At 38.4% G+C, this 21,095-nt stretch overlaps 1 protein-coding gene across 2 annotated transcripts in view; it reads right to left on the bottom strand.

Annotated features, from left to right (window-relative positions):
• CSMD1 (CUB and Sushi multiple domains 1) overlaps positions 1-21,095 on the bottom strand; it is a 2,003,711-nt gene that overhangs the window by 239,204 nt on the left and 1,743,412 nt on the right. For both annotated transcript variants that reach the window (XM_073336216.2, XM_073336215.2), the window contains exons 38-41: positions 17,307-17,425; positions 13,486-13,555; positions 12,875-12,991; positions 2,964-3,173 (exon numbers count right to left, since the gene is read on the bottom strand). In XM_073336216.2, coding sequence (XP_073192317.1) covers positions 2,964-3,173; positions 12,875-12,991; positions 13,486-13,555; positions 17,307-17,425 — 516 coding nt within the window. The remainder of the gene's footprint in view (positions 1-2,963; positions 3,174-12,874; positions 12,992-13,485; positions 13,556-17,306; positions 17,426-21,095) is intronic.

The raw sequence follows: 21,095 nt of genomic DNA on the forward strand, positions 1-21,095 counted from the left end.
GTAAGCTAAATCAATTGAGCTCCTTGAGTCTATCACTATAAGGCATGCTTTCTCATCCTTGAATCATTTTTGTGGCTATTCTCTGAACCCTTTTCAATTGATCAGAATCCTCTTTGAATTGTGGGCACCAGAACTGGACACAGTACTCCAGCAGTGTTAGCACCAGTGCAAAATAGAGAAGTAAAATAACTTCTCTACTCTTACTTGAGATTCTCCTATTTATGCATCCTAGGATCACAATAGCTCTTTTTGGCCATAGCGTCTTGCTGGGAGCTCATGTTCAGCTAATTACTCACAATGACCCCAAATATTTTTCAGCTACAGGATGGAGTCCCCAACACTGTAAGCAAAATGTACAGTCTTTGTTCCTGGATGTACACATTTACATTTAGCACTATTAAAACACATACTGTTTGCTTTCACCCAGTTTACCAAGCAACCTTGATCTCTCTGAATCAGTGATCTGTCCTCTTTATTAGTTACCATTCCCAATTAAAAAAAAACAATTTTTAGCAGATATGAGCTCTCACTGCAGCATCCTACTAATAAATCACAGTGCAGTTGATAAAATGACCCAGCAATTTCATTGTGTGAATATATGGTATGTGGAATTTTGAGATTCAACTTTACCAGGTACAACTGGCAACATGTTGTGCAGTATTATGATATCACAATGTTTGTTAAGAAATCTCACTAACAGTCTTCCTTGTATTCTGCCAGAACTCTGAACAGGAGCAACAGGATAGGCAGATGATGGTTTGTTTAAATGTCAACAAAGACAAAAGAAAACCACATTTTCCATTAGGGACATGAAAGAGAGAAAGCCACACCAACACTACAAGAAACCCCAAACCAAACCAAGCCCATGTGCCCTACCTCCCCAAAGACAACACAGAGAAAAAATCATAAAACAAATTAGTTTATTCGCTCCTTTGGAGGGGATGCCAAAAGTTTGCCATTCTAGTCACAATGGTGTGTCTAGCAGAAGGTATCAAAGAGCCAGATAATGGCTTGAAGTTTGAGGTCTGAAGTATAACTGAACTTATTTGGACTCAATATAGTTAAAGGAAAATTTGTTACAATCTGTAGGGAAAGAGACACTGGGATTATTCTAGCCAGAAGCTAGGACAGAGAGCTTTGGAGAAAACTCAGGAGCTACCCTGTACGGGCTCGTACTGTGTTTATGTTATAGAATTTTTTTAGTTTACTGCTTCTAAAACTGCCTGGAAAGAACACGAGTGTGATGTTGTGTGTTTTGAAATCAGATCTGGGAGTCCCCAGATAACTGCTGCATCCTGTCCTCTACCAAAGTTCTGCTAAAACCTGGTGGGCCAAGAAGCTAATAGGACTATAGCTTCAACCAAGGTACCACCCACGGGAGCCCTTTTCCAAGGATCACACAGCTCCACTGATTGGTTCAACCACACTACTTATGTCAGAAGGAGGCACAAGGAGTTTATCTGAGCAAAATGGTGATTTCCTGTTGTGGCTGCACTGGACTCTGCTTGTGCCTGCCTCCTGCACCCAACCCCATTCCTGAACCCTGATCCACTCTTGACTCCTGCTTCACCACTGCCTTTGCTCCTGTTCCCATGATGATCCTGCTCTGTGCTTGACCCTTCCCTCTCCTCCAGTTCCTGCCCATTTGCCTTCCTTTTGACCATCAGTTACCAGTCCTGACTCTGACCCCAGCCTCCAACTTCTGACCCTGATTATGGCTTGACCCTTGGCTCTGGCATTTGGTATCTGACCTCAGCTCTGGCCCTCAGCTTTGATTCCTGGTTCTGACTCTGGCTTGACCCCTGGCTCTAGTAATTGACAGTTGACTCAGGTCCTATCCCTTGGCTTCATCCCCCAACCTGGACACATGCTCCTTCCATTAGACCTGACTCCTGCTCTGACTACTAGGCCAGACCACATGCATAACAGAAACTTTTTAAAACTAGTATCAGATTTCAATTAAACCAGAACTCCCACAATAAAATCCGAACCAGAGGGTGCTTTCTGTTCAAACCCAAGCCTACAGTCAGCCGTTCTCTCTCATTGTTCTGCCCTTGGCCCTGCAACAGTGATTAAGGCTCACAGTATCATGTTAAAGTTATAGATATGTGCACTAATTAGTAATGTTATTTATATGAAACAAAAAAAATTGAGAGATGAGAAGAAAGCAAACAAAAAGGAAGATAGATGAAACATTAAACAGTTCATATGCTCTATTTCATTAACTTAAACATTATACAAAGTCTTGGCCTTGATCCAGCAAAGCTTTATGCATATACTTTATTGTATGCACTTTGAAGAGGCGCACTGAAGTCAGTAGGACTACTCACAGTACTTAAAGTTAAGCACATGCATAAATCTTTGTAGGGTCTTGGATGTGCTTGAACAAATCTGAATGTATTTGTTTTAGTTGCATTTCTTGGCATTCTGAGTTTCTGTTTCTTTTCACAGGAGTTTAGATTGCAAAACTCAACATGTTATAAATATTTCTATTTTATAATATATACACACATACTTTCTAAACAATTATGACTAAATCCGTAAGTTCTTATTCAGTTTTGACTAGTCTTATTCAAGTAAAACTCCTATTGAGTACAAACCTAATAATGAGAACTTCTAAATTTGGCCAGCAGAGCAATAAAAGGAAGCAACATAATCCAGTAGATAAACCACAAGAAAGGGACTCGACAGACCTGGGTTCTACTGTAAGCTCTATCAGTAACTTTGGCCAAGTCACTTCACTCCTTCCTCAGTTTCCCCATCTGTAAAGCGGGGATACTGATACATAACTTCCTTTGTAAAATAACTTGAGGTCTATGCATGAAAAACACTCTATAACAGCTATACATTATCATAATTATTTTTAAAAAAGCAAAAGAAAAATATTTTGAGGTCATTCCATAATAAGTAAGTTACCATGCCTCTTATTCTCTATATGGTTCATTGGTTTAATTATTACTTACCTTGGTATGCAAGCTTAAATCCTTGTCGATTCTCTGAGTGATCGCTATAAAAATGGATGAGTGTTTCATGAGTTGTACTTAGCAAAGATGGTGGGAGTTCCGTTCCGCTAAACTGCCCTATCATAGAATTGGTGTGGTAAGGCCCATTCTGAATTTCAAGAAAGTCATGATTAGCTTCAGTAGAGAAATTCAGAAATTGAATATGTGCACCTGTATGGGAAAGTAATCAGAATTATAAACAATGTTCATAATACATTTTTTTCATGCTACACTAAACAAATACAGAAACTGACAAAATCAACAAATCAGTGCTGTACAGATTATACTGCGACCGATGTTTTCAAATTTAGGTACCTAAATTTAGGCACCTAATTCCACATTTAGGCATCTAAACAAAAGTAGCCTGGTTTCAGAGGGTGCTATCTTCAGTGAGGGCTACAAGAGGTACAACTCCTCTGAAAATCAGGCCACTCTTATTTAGGTGACTAAATATGTATTTACGTGACTAAATCGAAGCATCAACGCTTTTTGAGAGACAGAGAGATTAGATGGTTTAAGTCATTAGACATTCTCTATCTGAAATGACAAACTTTTTAGGACAGAAGAATACATATTTCTGAATTAGAGACTATTCAAATATGTCAATTCAGATCTGAAGACACATTGTATATATTACTCACATCTGAACTCTGGAGTTTAATCATGCTATTTATGATTGTCAGTTTGAAATGTCAATGCAAACAGTTTTCTATGTGAAACCATTACTGCCATAAAATTATAAAAGATGAGACTGATAGCTAAAGAAATGAAATTACTATCAAAAGTTAACTAAAATTGCACCACTTCCTGCTCCAAACTCCATGGGAATGCCCTCCCCCCCAATTTGGAGATATGGTACTTTTAGTACTCAAAATCCAAAACTGTGCTTATTTTCTTTCAGAAATATAAACCCACCAATAGTCATCATGACTCATAGCCTATAAAACTTTATAGTTTTGTATATGGTGGTCAATTAATTGCAGTTAACTCAAGTGATTAAAAATCTAGTTAATTTGTTTTGGGTTAAAGAGTCATGATTAATTGCTGTTTTAATTGCACTGTTAAACAATAATAAAACAACAATTTAAATTTATTATAAATATTTTGGATGTTTTTCTACATTTTCAAATATATTGAGTTCAGTTGCAACACAGAACACAAAGTGTACAGTGCTCACTTCATATTATTATTTTTGATTATAAATATTTGCACTATAGTAAAAAACAAAATAAATAGTGTTTTTCAATTCACCTCATACAAGTACTGTAGTGCAATCTCTTTATTGTGAAAGTACAAGTTTAGATGCAAAATTATTTTTTTAAATACTACTTTCAAAAACAAAAGAATGTAAAACTTTAGAGCCTACAAGTCCACTCAGTCCTACTTCTTGTTCAGCCAATCGCTAAGACAAAAATGTTTGTTTACATTTACAGGAGATAATGCTGCCCGCTTCTTATTTACATTGTCATCTGAAAGTGGGAACAGGCATTGACATGGCACTGTTGTAGCCAGCATTGTAAGGTATTTACTTGCCAGATATGCTCTACATTCCTATGCTTCAACCAGCATTCCAGAGGACATGCTTCCATGCTGAATTTAAACTGGTATTCTATTATTGTTTAACAGTGTGATTAAAACTGATTAATCATTACTATTTTTTAGGTTTCAGAGTAACAGCCGTGTTAGTCTGTATTCGCAAAAAGAAAAGGAGTACTTGTGGCACCTTAGAGACTAACCAATTTATTTGAGCATGAGCTTTCGTGAGCTACAAGTGAGCTGTAGCTCATGAAAGCTCATGCTCAAATAAATTGGTTAGTCTCTAAGGTGCCACAAGTACTCCTTTTCTTTTTACTATTTTTTAATCTCACAATTAATTGTGATTATTTTTTTTAATCGTTTGACAGCCCTAATTTAAATTTATCTTGTTGGATTTTCAACATTGTCTAATTGTTACAGGAAAATACTGTCAATCTGTATAACAAATGAGTAAAGCATCATATTTTGGGACACACTTGGATCTCAATCTTGCACTGAGCTTTGTGTAGGCCCCTATACTTGTACTTAGCTCAGTGAAGGACTAGGGTTTTATTCCTTTACAAGGCTGGCATAAATATCAGAGCAATACAAAAGGAATTAAAATGAATCCAATTCTGGGAACTAAAGTCATTGAGAGAGTATTTATTTCAGTGGGAGTTGGATCAGGCCCTAAATGTCAAAGGGAGCCACCTGGTGGAATCCTTGTCCATGACACTAATATTTACCCATTTAGACCATATAACAATCCTTCAGAATAACTTTTTACAGTCTTGATCAGAATTTTAAAATAATCTTTACACACATATTTATACACCTGAAGTATTTATTCTTGTAATAAAGGAAATCCACCACTTTCTGAATTAAGAGCTCACAATAGTATAATAGTAGTTTACTCTACCATAGTTAGAACGTCAGTTATAGTACCTTTCTGTCAGGGTCTTACAATATAATTTATCTGTGAAAATGTCCCTAAGATTCACTTGGCAAAAGATATCTAAAACTGTGTGTGAATTATTTTTACAAAGACTTGGGGAAGTGGGGGACAAATCCTGTGATTTTATTTTAAATTATTGAATTTGAAAATGGATATTGTACTAATTTAACTTTAAAAATAATATTTTGAAATAAAAATGTGACACTGGTGGACAGGTGCCAGCTCATGCCAAAACCCCATGTCAATTCACTTCTGTGTTCGTATAGGTCAAAGTAATTGTTAAATACATAAGAGTGTAGTTGGTATTTAAACTTCATGAAAACTAATGAGACATTAATTGCATTGTTTCCAATTATCTGTATCCTGTGATAATATTGACTTGAAGAGAACCTAGCATTAAAAGTTAGTAAGCTAATGCCCCCTGGACTCAATACAAAGGGGTTATCCTATTAGATTCCATTCCAATATAGGCTACAATACTTATAAACAACTGGCTAGTAAAATTTCAGCTTTAAAATCTAACTGGCACTTCAGCAAATTCATAAAATTGAACCCCTTTCATACTTACAAATTAAAGACTGTAATATAACGCATAAGATTGCATGGCCAGTGTTCAGTCTGCTATTTTCTAATTTGAAAGTGCTTAATCCTGAACTTTGTATTTCTTAATTTTAAAGTTTACTGATGAGCACAACCTTAACTGTAGTTGTCTCCAGTGTATATTTTATTGCCCTTTGTGAAGCTCCATATTTTACCACTCAGTGTCATGTTGACCAATATATTGAAAGTAATAACATTAAACTATATTGAAACAAATCATTTTACTGCAACTTCTAAATAACCTTTTTAAAAAGCTGTGTAACAGAAAACTGAATAAGGACCAAGGTCTATATTTTCTAGTTTTTTTTTAAAAAAGATCAATACTCAGAAACTTAAAAGTCCCCAATTTTTAAGAAGCAGATAAACAATACATATATGAATTACACCTCCTTTTATATCTTATTTTCATGTAACATTTTTTGAGGAAAGAAACATTTCCCATTTGAAAATAAACACTGAAGAAAACCACAGTATAAACCCAAAGGAGCACAGCAGGAACTTATGCAAACTCAGTCTCCTCTCACTGCAGTTCCTCCTTCTTTTTACTAATGTTAGGGCAATTTGAAGTAAATCAGTTACTAAAAGTTGCCATTGCCATGACAACCAAGGCAATAATGACTCCCCCCAAGTATGCAAATGAACTGGAGGAAGTGAATGATGAGTGGTTGATTTTATCTCTGATGTCAAAATGTTATTGATCAGGCAGCTGCAGGAGACAGCAAATGTGCACTGTAATAGATCACAGACTCACTGCTGCGATGCCTCCCGCTGGTTGTCTTGGGAATTAGCTCTCCATCATATGGAGCGCCTCCTACTGGCTGGCGTCTCACCTGCCACTGGTCCCCATGTCCCTCCTGGATCCTGGTGCCCTTTAGCTCAGGGTTCTGCCCCAGCAGTACCCCCATGCTCTGGGTCTCCCCTCCCAGGGGAATCTCCAACCCTCTATGCCCATCTTACCTCAGTGGCTACTGCCAGTCGTCATCTACCCCCCTCTCACTGGGGCAAACTGCAATCTGTAATGGCCACTCATCATCAGCAAGGGGGTTAGACCAGCTGCCTCTGCCTATCTCTGAGCTGCACCTCTGTAGCCCCAGTACCTCCTTTAGCCCTACCCAAGGCTTCAGCCTGGGGAGTTGCCAGGCTGGAGTGCCCCAGCTCCTATTGCCTTTCCCCAGCACTGCTCTGCACCCAGTACCCTGCTCCCAGGCAGCTATGTCCTTCTCTCCCTCCACAGCTAGAGAGAGACTCCATAGCTCCTGGCCTCCAGTGCTCTTATTAGGGCCAGCTGGGCCCTGATTGAGCTGGCCACACCTGTGGTCAGCTACTCACAGCTTCCCCCAACTGTTCTCACTCCTCTTATTTCAGGAGCGGGGTAACTACCCCACTACATGCACTATAGGCTATTTCAGTGGTGGGAAACCTGGGGGCCACAGGCCACATATAGCCCATCAGGTTAATTTGAGTGTAGGCCGCGAGACATTTTGCTGACTTTGACCATCCTCAGGCACGGCCTCGGGCAGCTCCCAGTGGCCACAGTTCTGCCACTCACAGGGATCTGCTACTCACAGGTGAGTGCCCTAACCACTGGGCTTGGGCTATTCTGATGTGCGGCCCTTTGTTGAGACTGTTCCACTGTGGATAATAAATTAAAAAAAAAAAAAGTCACTGAAGCAGGGAGCCTGGATCTCCTACCTCCTAGCTAAGTGCTGTAACCACCATGCTAAAGAATCATTCTCATATTTGCTTTCTCTCTTACCCAATATCTCTTTCATTATTTATCTAAAGTGGAACAGCTTCAACAGCAGAGACTAAGGGAACCCCACATCAGAATATGCCATTGCCCAGTGGTTACGACACTCAAATAAGAGATGGCACATCCTAGTTCAAACCCTTCTAACCTTCAGGTATGTGTTTGTGGGGGGAGGGGATTTGAACTGGAGGTCTCCCATGTCCCAGGTGATTACCATAACCACTGGATTTAAAGTTATGAGAGAGGTCCCCCTATTGCCCTGGCTGTTCTTTGTAAGCTCACTTATTGGGGTCCTATCGAGAGGAGAGGTCTGAGCACGTTTATTGGATCAGGCAAGTTGGACAAGTTAGAAGAAGGAATGCCTATCTTCCCCCTGTTCATGAATGGCTGCAGTGTTTAGATGTCTGGATATTTGGCATAGGGCTGCAGTGTGTTTGCTCAGAGGCAGAAATGTAGGTGCCTAGGGAACCTTTACAATAAAAATTTAGGTACTAAGCAACTAGTGTTTGGGGGCTGTTTTGTGAATCCCAGTGGGGCCTGATTGTGGCATTTAAGAACCTAGAGTGTCAATTAGGCATCTAGGTCCTTTTGCAAATCTAGCCCGGGGGGGGCGGAAATCAGGCTTTTCCCAGGTTTTCTACAAAAAACTAACTTTCAAAATACACTTTGGAGCTCATTCCACACACATATTAATTAGTGGCTGAAATTCAAATTCCTCATGGCATGTTTTCAAAAAACATGGCATGTTTTCAAAAAACAGTTCTGTAAAAAGCTGAGAGACCATGGTACAGACTCCATAAAGCGGAAAATCTGATGCAATCTTAACTATGGTCTCACTACTGCAAGACCATAATATACTGTGTTTCATCGTTGAATATTAACCAAATCAGTGAAAAGTACTGACAGAATAAATCAAAGATTTGCAAGGTGAGAAAGCTTTCTATTAGATTATTTCTACTGATATTACAAATTATGTGAACACCTTTACTTTGGGAAAACAAACTAATAAGTATTGCTAACAACAATCTACAAGAATATTGAGCAGTTCTGACTCATTTTACCAAACAGCTTTATAGCCCTTACAATCTCCTTTCCTACTACTGTATATTTGCTCACCATATACAATATACGGTCCAATTTTAAAAGAAAGTTAGAGATAAGATTATTCTAGAAAGGGAACATGGTGAGCCAGAAACCAGAAAATAATTATTTCCCTGTTTCTATGTTTAATTTCTTTTAAAAAGTGAACCCCAGCTGGATATTCAATTTTATTAATTTATTTTTCTAAGCCCACCGTAGACTTCAGTAGTAGTCTTTGCAATTTCCAAGAGTTACTACTGTGATCCTACTGGAACTGTATAATTTAAGAGAACGATGTCATGTGAAGTAGATGCTGTAATAGGGAGACAGTTGAAACTTCTCAGTAAAAGTTACAGAAGATAAAGTAGAGTAGAGGAGCACATATATTCGTAATCATTGGGGCCAGTGACACAAGATGGCTGAGGTTCCTGAGGTTATATGTTGACATTTGAAATCATTTCACTGGAGAATTCATTCCTACACTCTAGTAATATCCTTTATTGATAATCTTAGAAATTAAAATAATGCAAATTTGATAATATAGCATTCTATAAAGTGATATACATGTTCAGGGAAAGGCTTAGAAACTAAAGAGACTAACATATTTTGATTGAATTATAAATATTTTTGTTGAAGTATTTTTTCCAACTGGCTTTCTTTCATTATTGCTTGAGTCCCTGATATAAAAAGCTTTCTTCCTATATTGAAGAATATAATATATTTGCTTCTGAAACACTTCATTTTTCAGAAGATGCTTGACTTACAAATCAGTTTTTGTATGTCTGTAAGACTACTTATGTTAAAGTGTTTGCAGGATTGGGAGGCCATTGGAGACATTCCTGTCTTGTAAATTGTAAACTCCTTTGGGCAAGAGTCTATGATTTTCTGTATATTTGTAAAGTGCCTAGTACAGTGGAGCATGATATAAAGATTCTGATTAAAAATTTACCAGGTAATATATGACCATTTTTCTCAAGTGTTTAAGAAGTGAATGGTTAAGAATGACTTTACAAACCGCTACGTAAATGATGCAAAAGAAAACAGTCTTTACACTGTTATCCCAACAAAAAGAAAGTTTTAAAAAAGCATACAAAGCGAGGGGCAGGTCCTCAGCTAGTGCAAACTGCACCGCTCCTCTGAAGTCAATAGAGATATGACCATTAATACCAGCCCAGGATCAGCCACTATTTTTGTTTTATGTGGATAAACTTTTAACAAAATTCATTAGAGCTCAGAATGATAGTAGGATATGTAATACTGAAATTGATTAACCTAACTAATTAGTTTAGCATAATATATCTGCTGTAAATAGTATATATTATTACATAAAACCATGTTATGAAGGCAAACTGAAAAAGCAGAACATACATGAATTTCTATACAAGGGTATGATTAATTAATAGTGGTTTTTTTTTTAATTAGCACTGGTGTTGAATTTTCACTACGTGGCATCATGTTTCAGAGCATGAAACCTCACCTCCCTTTTATTTCTAATCATGATATGGGATATATATTTTATATGTGCTGTTATAAATCATTTATTATCCATGATCATCACCCCAACCTGATTATTATTTATTCGATGAGACAGACACTAAAACAACATCTGTAATACACTAGTGAACCCAAGAAGGCTGTAAACAAGTCTGTGGTTGCTATTTGAGGAATTTGATTTCAATTGCTTAGGACTTTTTCAACCTAATATGTGATACCAGAACTTCAGCCTTACTGTCCACTACATTCATGCAACTTATGCAACATTATTCATAAATATAAAAAATGAAGATGTTATGTTGGTGGATTGGGAAGGGGCATTTTAAATAAAAGACCTCTAACTGAATTAGAAGCTACATTTTGTAATTAATTTGATGCATCACCATGCAGCAGATTTAAATTGCTTTGAATCCAGCTTCTGAGAGAGACTGAATTTGCAGATAATACCATTCTAAGTTAACGTTTGCTGTGGTCAATGATTTAATATAAATTGAAACCATTTTCAATTGAAAAGACAGTGTATAATTATTTGCAGTGTTGTTGCACAGTTTTGTAAGGGGTATAAGAAATTCCAACTTGACAAACCATCATTTATTTTGGCAGTCAGATTACTTGCATATAAATCTGAAATCTGCTGAAGTGTTGAAATTGTTTCTTTCCAAAATACCACACATCTGCCTCAACAGGTGGGGGAACCTGAGGGGCCTTGCAGTGAAAGAGGACATCCTCAGCAGCAAGGAGGGACACACTTGCTGAACACCCTTGGAGTCTCTAGCACCCACTGACCAGTTGTTGGGGAGAGGTACTGATTGGCCAGCATTTGATAGCTCCCAGGATTTAACCTGAAGCAGGGGGCATGAGGAGTCTCTTTTGGCTCCCTTCCAGCAGCCCCACGCTGAACAGGGAATCCAGCCTGACAGATGCTGTGGGTTTAGCTGTTCACCTCTTTGGGGGTCAGGAAGGAATTTTTTCTCCTATGAGCCAATTGACAGAGAACCAGGAAGTCTTCTGCCTTCCATGTAGCACCCTCAAGCAACAGTATATGTATGAAAGTGGTTGTTACTTAACTGAAGTACTTGGTTGAGTTGTTAATTTGTCACAACTTGCAGACAGTTTCCAGTGCGGTTAAAAGGATAAAATGAATGGCTCCCAGGGATTTGGTGGTGAGCCTTGGGCTCATAGGATAGGGTGAGACCTTGTGGCCCTTGCGGGCTGAGGTCAGACTTTGTGGCCCTCATAGGCCAAGGTCCTCAAGCTGCTTCACCCTCTGTCCTCCTTGCAGTGGGGATGGTGGTGGTGGTAGTGTCACACCCCCACGTCCCCCCCTCAGGGGGTTCCCTGGAAAGGCAGATCAGCAGTGCATGTTGCTAACGCTGTTGCAAGCATCACAAAGCATTTTGGGGAGGGTCAAAAGTGTGAATGGGGACTGGAAGATTCCTTTGCAGGCTGTGAGAGGCCAAAGGGGGAAGGAGGAAGAGAGCAGAGAACGAGTTAACTCAACACTTCGGCTAGCTCGGCCCAAAGATAAGACGCTGGCTCCAGCTCAAGGCCAGAGCACACAACCGATGCTCGGCGGCCTGCCAAGAAAGATGGGGGGTGGGGAGGGATGGATTCCAACTCTGACCAGATGTGAGAAAAGAAGATTCAACTGCATAAATATGCAGCGGCTGCAAAAACGAGCAAGCCAGTGAAGGCCGACGAGGGGGGAAACAACTGATGTAGCGTCCCTAAAGCCAGGATGTTTTGGGAAAACCGAAGAAGCCATGAAAGGCCGGCTCGGACCGGTACAAAGAGCACAGGTGGTTGGGGGGACAGAAGTCCCGGACCGAGATGCCCCCAAAGAACCCTAAGGTTTAAAACCATCCCGAGACCTGAAGCAAATTGGAGATTGGCAAATTGGAGGGGCAAATTGGAGATTGGCAGCGGACCCGTGCACAGGACAAGAACTCTTGTCCACCCCTCCCCTCCTCTACTTCTTACATTATACCCAGGCTTGGGTAGTGCGTGTGTGAGTATGAAAGTGGGTTAGAGCTTGGAGCACTAACGCTTTCTTCCTTCTTCTGAGTGATGTGGGGAACCCCCTCCCCAGCACTCTCCACTGTTTTTTTTTATTATTTTATTAATAAAGCTTTAAAATGTAGACACTTGGTGTGTTCTGTCATCTCCTCCCCAAATGATCCTGCGGCCTCAGCCTGATCACCTGATGCCTCAGGGAGATTGGTAACAGAAATCTGTCACAGCTAGGACTCACAGGAAGCTCATGGGCGCCTACCCCAAGTTATGGGTTATATGGTTGAGCCCTGTAATCACCGCACTGGAACCAATGAAATGTCTGATATAGGAGAATATGGATGATGGGTGGGTAGCACCCTTCCTGGTATTTACGTTTTAATAAAAGTTTTGGCCTGCTGCTTAAAATTCATATATGTGTCTGTCCTCATTTCACTGCTGTGTGCACATTCATGCATGTTTACTTACCGTATCCAATAGGCAATAAGATCTTCCATGTGCAATCTAAGTTACTAGGGTAATTTCCAGGAAAACCTGGGCTCAGGATCACTCCACCCATATTTGTCAGTGTTCCACCACACCTAGCTAGTAAGCAGAAAATTAAAGTCAGTTTCTGTTTTAATAATAATTAATACTAAAACTCTGAACTACATTACCCAACAGTTATCTCCCCCACACTCTCTTTAAACAGAATGTGATTCCAAAGATCCAATATACAGTATAAACAAAAATGTCATGTAGTGTAAGAAAGGAGAGGAGGCAGCCTTTATGGTGGTCCCCTTATAGCTCCCACATTTATGTTACAAATATCTTTTAACATCAAGAACTGCTTTTGCTGATCTGATAGAGAAATTTAAAATCATACTCTGAGTAGGTATCCAGAAAAGGAATATAATTTAAGAGCAGATGTGGAAAATGAGAGAGAAGTTCTCACTAACTTGTGAAGAGCTAAAGAAATGAAGGAGGCATATCATTCACGGAATGGAGTAAACATGTCACTGCATGTCTCTTTCCAAAGCCAATAGTATCTTATGCCTGTGTTAGTCATAACAACATACTTATAAAATATGCATTCATACCAATGCAGAGGGGAGATGGATAGTTCCAACGGCGAACTGTTCCAGGCATACAAGAAATATGAGAACGGCCCTGTTTGGGGGAAAAAAAACAAAAAAAACCCTAAATCAAAATGCACACATTCGTTATGAGGACTTTTGTAATACAATGATTGTAACTGTCGTGTGTGTGTGTGTGTGCACTTCCCCATTGGTGATTGAACGTAATGATTTTAAAAGGGAAACACTGAGGTGCTGATAATAAAAGTTTGACAATTTTTCTCCACTAATGTTTTCTAATTAAGGTGGGAAAAAAGTCTTCAGCAATAATTAGAATTCTTTTTAAATATGGGAAATAGTTCTTGATTCACATTCTAAAAAAAAAAAAAAATTATGATCAGAGGTGCCTCAATTTGAAATAGAAAATGTTCAACATGATTAAGATAAGTTATTTCTGTTGTCCTGATTTCCCACACAGCACTATATTGTGAGTTAATGGTTTGTCCTGAACAAAGGGGAGCATGTTATTTTGGTATTCCTGGAGCAGAGAAGGAGATTGGGATTTTGCAGTGGTCTCTCCACTGCTCCATGCAGGTGTAAAATGTACCTATTGCAGCATAAATGTACCAGAATGTCCATCATGTGCTGTCAGCTGTGATATGGGTATCTCTCTCATATATCCTGGACAGGAGATCTTAACATAAATTTAATCAAAACCAATATGCTTTCATGAAACAGCAGTCCTACCAATAATATATTTAACATTGTTAATTTACACTAAAATGCAAAGAAGTAAGAAATTAAGGTGGCAAACCACTTAGAATTAAAGCTATTTATTTTCACCAGAATTATTTTCCTGCAGTGACTCAGAGCATTTATGCTCACACTTAAGTTGTTTTTCCAAGTTTTCATAATCATTTTCAAAGAATGATCAAAAATATTTAAAAAGAAAATCTTTGATTCCAGATAAATGAGCCTCATCAGTGGTTGGGATGCCTCAAGTACTACATTGCAATACCACGGTTCTCAGCAGTAAACCAGGAAATCACAAAATCATGAAACTTCTGAATCAATAAATGAGAAAACCACTTCAATACTTGCTTTACTTCAAGCCTATGAGTAATCCTGTCCATATTGAGAAAAACACTTATGCATGTGCTTAAAAGTGAGCATAAAGTTAAATCCCATTAATGTTGATGTTTTAGTACTTTTCTGAATCAGGGCCTAGGAGCCAGATTTTCAAAGGTATTTAGGTTTCTAAAGTTGCAGACAGTAACAAAGAAAGAATGTGCAAAGTATATGTTAAAGAACACTTTATGTGATTCACGTTCTTCAGTGAAATTTGCTATTTTGTTTACAAAAATATGAATTTCTCAGACTGCCTGGAGACTATATAGAGTAGGGAAGTTTTTGTTTTTTAATTATTTTTCTAGTACTTTATTTGAATTATACTGTAAACTCATTAGTTTTTGTTTGGACTGTTAAACATTTAGAAACAAACTAGAACTCATTGAAAAATATGATGGGAGGGGCAGGGAAATAGATTTTTTCCAGTTTTCCTCCAAATTTCCCCCCAATATATATATATATATATATATATATATATATATATATATATTCAAACAAAAACCCATTTTAAATTTAAAAATAAAAGGTTTTCAGCAAATATTTTTACTGAATAATTTTAGTTTTTTGGTTTTTCATTGAAAAAAAATGAACATTTAATCAAAGATCCCATGAAAATATTTGCTTTTTCATCTAAAATATTTTAAAATAATTGAACTAGCTCTAGAACAAACCACTTCTGTAGAGCTCTATCCTGAGCCCAACCCCACCACCACACACAATTCTGATTTCTGCGATGGATAAGTTTGTAACACGACTGAGAACTAACAACTATCTCTGCACTTAACGAGTACATTCAGGAAGCAATTATATGGCCTGTAAAAGCCCCTCTGAAGAATAAACAAAAGTTATATTCTCTCTGTCCCATAGGTCCACTCCACAACATGATTCCACTGCTTTAAATTCCCCCTTCTTGGCCCACACATTCCCTTTCACTGTTTTAGAATTACTTCCCATATGCAACTGCAGGTAGTTGGTTTGAGCTCTGTTGCTTTCCTTCTAAAGCCTAATGAAAACCAAAGTAAACTGACAGATGTGAAAATTATGCCTGAAGAATTTGGGGCAGATCTACAGTTGATTTAAATTGACATAGTTCCATTAGGATCCAGGGGAGCTACACTGATTAACACCTTTTAAAACTCTGGCCAATTATGCCTTTTAAAAAGCTTTATTTTTGTAAGTGTTTTGAACCTTTATTCAGTTCAAGCAATTGTCCTAGCTGAGTTATAAGTTCATTGCTGGTATCTGCCTGAGAAAGACATATTGAGATGCATAAAAATTTAAATGCTCTGTTGGGGCAGAATCAGTACATTTTAATAGCAATTTCAACAGTTCTAAAAAGTATTCAGATCTTTCCTATAGGATTCTGCAGGAAAAGACTGTAAACAGCTATTATATGCATCCTGGAAAGTGTCACAGTATATGGAGGCAACCCTGACTCCAAAGTAAAGGTTGAGTTGAGTTCTGAATTTATATGGAAATAAGACAGGTCAAAAATAAATGTGTACTTAGGGGAGAATATATCATGGTATTGTAAAGGAACTTCTGATTATGAAATCCCTCATCACCATAACAGGACAACTGCAACTGAGCAATCCAAGACTACAAACTGGGAGAAAGAACTGAATTAACCACAACAGACTTTTTTCAGCCTCAGAGAGAGGGATATAAATAGATTATTCATGCTTAGGTATCACATAGCTAATTTCCTAATGAATACAGCTCTTAATTATGAATATGTAATTGTATTTCCTAATACTATATGTATTGATCTGAATTTGTTTGCCTTACTAAGCAAAATAATTAGGAACCAGAAGAGTAACTACACATTAGGATCCATTAAGACAAGGAAAGAAACTTCAGTCCGGGATTGACATGTAACTGTCACAGGCAAATGGCTGGCTCATTACAAAAGAAGCTTTGCCTCTCCTGGAATTGACACCTCATCAATTACTGGGAGTGGACTACATTCACCCTGATCGAATTGGCCCTGTCAACACTGGTTCTCCACTTGTGAGGTAACTCCCTTCTCTTTATGTGTCAGTATATAATGCCTGCACCTGTAATTTTCACTCCATGCATCTGAAGAAGTGTTTTTTTACCCACAAAAGCTTATGCCCAAATAAACCTGTTAGTCTTTAAGGTGCCACTGGACTCCTTGTTGTTGTTATGAATATCACTGATATTTGTACTATATATTCCCATCAATGTCCCTCAAATTTCATGTAGAGCACTGGTTCCCAAACTTGAGACGCTGCTTGTGGCACGTGCCAAGGGACATATTGGCCGCTGCTTCCCGCAGCCCCCATTGGCCAGGCACAGCGAACTGCGGACAGTGGGAGCCGCGATTAGCAGAACCTGCGGACGTGGCAGGTAAACAAATCGGCCAGGCCCGCCAGGGTCTTTCCCTGCATAAGTGGCGTCCCAAGTTTGGGAAACACTGACTTAGAGGAACCACTTCTAGAAGTGAGAGAATGCATTTCAGTCTCCATATCCTTTTAATCATCGGTCTCTCTGTTAACACTGCCAGTCTGATGAGAAATTTATTCACTGGAGAACAAATTTTAGCTATTGCTGTGTTTATCCATCCATCTTAAATGGTTTCTAGCTACTAGCTGGTGAGGATTCATTACTCTTAGACAACAGTCTTTAGTTAAAATCTATAATTTTGTATTACAATCCATAACACGCTATGTTTTGAAGAAAAAGAAAATGAGTACCTGTAATGTGTATCCTGGCTCACACTGAAAAGACAAAACATCATTCACCATATATCTATCTCCCATTTTGATGCCATTGCTAGGAAGTATTGGTTCTGGACACGCAGCAAGTCCTACAGCTGAAAAATGTAAATACAAAGATTGAAAAGGTATGGGTAAGTAAATGAAAACTCTTCTCTATTCTGTTTATGAGTTCTTCACAATGTATTTCAGAAAACAGACAGTTACAAATTAGTTAAAAATCACATTTCATTTCTTTAATATTAAACTTAATTGTGCTTAAAATGTTCAATCTATCATTAATGTGCTCAGAGTTTTCACACAAAATCCAAATGACAATATTTATATGCAAAGATTCTAATGTGTATCACAGGAACATTTTTTGCTATGGGATTATTAAATATACCCTTTAACTAAAAGTTATCCATTACTTTAAATCATAAGTTATCCTGCCCTGTCTTTGGAGACTTCCTTCAATCCTTCTGCTTTTTGGAAAGGAAAAAAAAAAAAAAAACAGAACTGATCAAGCAACACGGTCTACCTCAGATGAGATGAAGATCCAAAAAAAAATCTCAGACTAACAAATAGCTAGTGTTCATCACTAGGAGGTCATCAGTCAACAAGGACTAGTTACACTGCAGTTCTATACAAAAGCTGAAAGAGAGATTGAAAGGAATTCATAAAATCTGAGGACTCCAGATAACATCAAAATTGCTCCACCATAATCTGGTCGATAATCTTCACCAGTACAGGATGCTTAGAGTCAGAACGATAATCAGCAGATCAGTAACCTTGGAAGATGCAGAGGACATGTCTAAACCGTCATTCATTTGAGAGAAAATATTGCTTTTCCTGTGGGAAACAAAGAATCTAAAATAATAGGCCCAGTATCTCCCAACTTGATTTCACTAACCATAAGGGCACAATGAAGGTCCCTCAGCACATTTAGAACCTCAATTCTGTTTGTTCCTTTCACACACAAATCTGTTACCAAGAAACAATTAAGAGTCAACTTCATTGGCTATCTAAGCAAAGTAGATTTAAAATAAACAAGCAAAACCAACACCTTTTCACAGGAAGTAAAATGTGACTTCCCACATAGAGGCCGCATGGAGCACTTGGAACAGCTCAGCATAGCTTAAGACTTAATGGAAGCTGTAGGGAGTATAAAGAAACAATTCCTCTTTGCCTTTCAAAGCCAGTCTTGTGTGCTGTCCACTGAGCCATCAAATCCTAAAATTGTAGGAGTGGAAGGGATCTCTATCTAGTTCAGTACCCTCCACTCAAGCAGGACTAAGAATCATCTAGATCATTCCTGACAGGTGTTTGTCTAACCTGCTCTGAAAAATCTCCAATGATGGAGATTCCACAACCTCCTAGGCAATTTATTCCAGTGCTTAACTACCTGACAGTTAGGAAGCTTTTCCTAATGTCCAACTTAAACTGTCTTTGCTGTAATTTAAGCCCCACATTGTTCCCTGTTTTATCCTCAGAGGTTAACGAGAACAATTTTTCTCCCTCCTTGTAACAATCTATCTTACACTTGAAAACTATTATATCCCCTCTTAGTCTTCTCTTTTTCCAGACTAAACAAACTCATTTTTTTCAATCTTCCCTCGTAGGTCATGTTTTCTAGACCTTTAATCATTTTTGTTGCTCTTCCCTGGACTCTCTCCAATCTGTCCACATCTTTCCTGAAATGTGGCACCCAGAACTGGACACAATAGTCCAGTTTAGGCCTAATCAGGGTGGAGGAGAGCAAAAGAATTACTTCTTATGTTTTGCCTACAACACTCCTGCTAATACATCCCAGAATGATGTCTGTTTTTTTTCAACAGTGTTACATTGTTCACTCATATTTAGCTTCTGATCCATTATGAACCCCAAATCTCTTTCTGCAATAGTTCTAAGTAGACAGTCATTTCCGCTTTTGTATGTTTGCAACTGATTGTTCCTTCCTAAGTGGAGAACTTTGCATTTATCCTTATTGAATTTCATTCTATTCACTTCACACCATTTCTCCAGTTTGTCCAGATCATTTTGAATTTTAATCCTATCCTCCAAGGCCCTTGCAACACCTCCCAACTTGGTATCATCCACAAACTTTATAAGTATGCTCTCTCTGTCATTATCTAAACCATTGATGAAGGTATTGAACAGAACTGGACTCAGAACTGATCCTTGTGGGACCCCACTCATGCCCTTACATCATGACTGTGAACCAGTGATAGCTACTCTCTGGGAATGGTTTTCCAACCAGTTATGCACCCACCAAACAGGAGCTCTGTCTAGGTTCTATTCCCCTAGTTTGTTTATGAGAAGGTTATGTGAGACAGTATCAAAAGTGTTACAAAAGTCAAAATATACCACATCTACCACTTTCCCCTTATCTACAAGGCTCATTACCCTGTCAAATGAAGCTATTAGGTTGGTTTGACACCATTTGTTCTTGACAAATCCATGCTGACTGTTAGTTATCACCTTATTTCTCCTAAGTGTTTGTACACTTATTGCTTAATTATTTGCGTCATTATCTTTCCAGGTACTGAAATTAAGATGATTGGCCTGTAATTCCCTGGGTTGTCCTTATTTCCATTTTTATAGCTTGACACGATATTTGCCATTTTCCAGTCCTCTGGAATCTCTCCGGTCTTCCATGACTTTTCAGACATAATCGGTAATAGCTCATATATCTCCTCATATATCTCCTCAGTCATCTCCTTAAGTATTCTAGGATGTATTTAATCAGGCCCTGGTGACTTGAAGACATCTAACTTGTCTAAGTAATATCTAACTTGTTCTTTCCCTATTTTAGACTAAGATCCTACCTCATTTTCACTGGCATTCACTATGTTAGATATCTAATCACTATTAATCTTTTTGGTGAAAACTGAAACAAAAAAATCAATTTGCACTTCTACAGAAAATGTGGAAATGGCAATTGTTTTCCCCCCTTCACTGAGAAAAAGGCCTATTCTGTCCTTGGTCTTCCTCTTGCTTCTAATATAGTTATAGAATGTTTTCTTGTTACCCTTTTAGTCTCTAACTAGTTTGATTTCACTTTGTGCCTAGTTGTGCCTAGTATTTTTACGGTTTTATATGTTACAGTAAATTAAATCAATTTTAAAGTAGGATGTGTTTCTGCTTTTTCTTCCTCCTAAAAGTGTCAATGCAGTATGGAGTTTGAGAGATGCCAGTCCATGCTTACAGACAGCCCCCACACCTGAAGCAAATACTCACCAGCCACCACACACCACACAACAGAACCACTAACCCAGGAACCTATCCTTGCAACAAAGCCCGTTGCCAACTGTGTCCACATATCTATTCAGGGGACACCATCATAGGGCGTAATCACATCAGCCACACTATGAGAGGCTCGTTCACCTGCACATCTACCAATGTGATATATGTAATCATGTGCCAGCAATGCCCCTCTGCCATGTACATTGGCCAAACTAGACAGTCTCTACATAAAAGAATCAATGGACACAAATCAGACGTCAAGAATTATAACATTCAAAAACCAGACGGAGAACACTTCAATCTCTTTGGTCACTCGATTACAGACCTAAAAGTGGCAATTCTTCAACAAAAAAACTTCAAAAACAGACTCCAACGAGAGACTGCTGAATTGGAATTAATTTGCAAACTGGATACAATTAACTTAGGCTTGAATAAAGCCTGGGAGTGGATGTGTCATTACACAAAGTAAAACTATTTCCCCATGTTTATTTCCCTCCTCCCCCCACACTGTTCCTCACACGTTCTTGTCAACTGCTGGAAATG

The sequence above is a fragment of the Lepidochelys kempii genome, chromosome 3 (assembly GCF_965140285.1).
Source record: "Lepidochelys kempii isolate rLepKem1 chromosome 3, rLepKem1.hap1, whole genome shotgun sequence".
NCBI classification, from domain to species: domain Eukaryota; kingdom Metazoa; phylum Chordata; order Testudines; family Cheloniidae; genus Lepidochelys; species Lepidochelys kempii.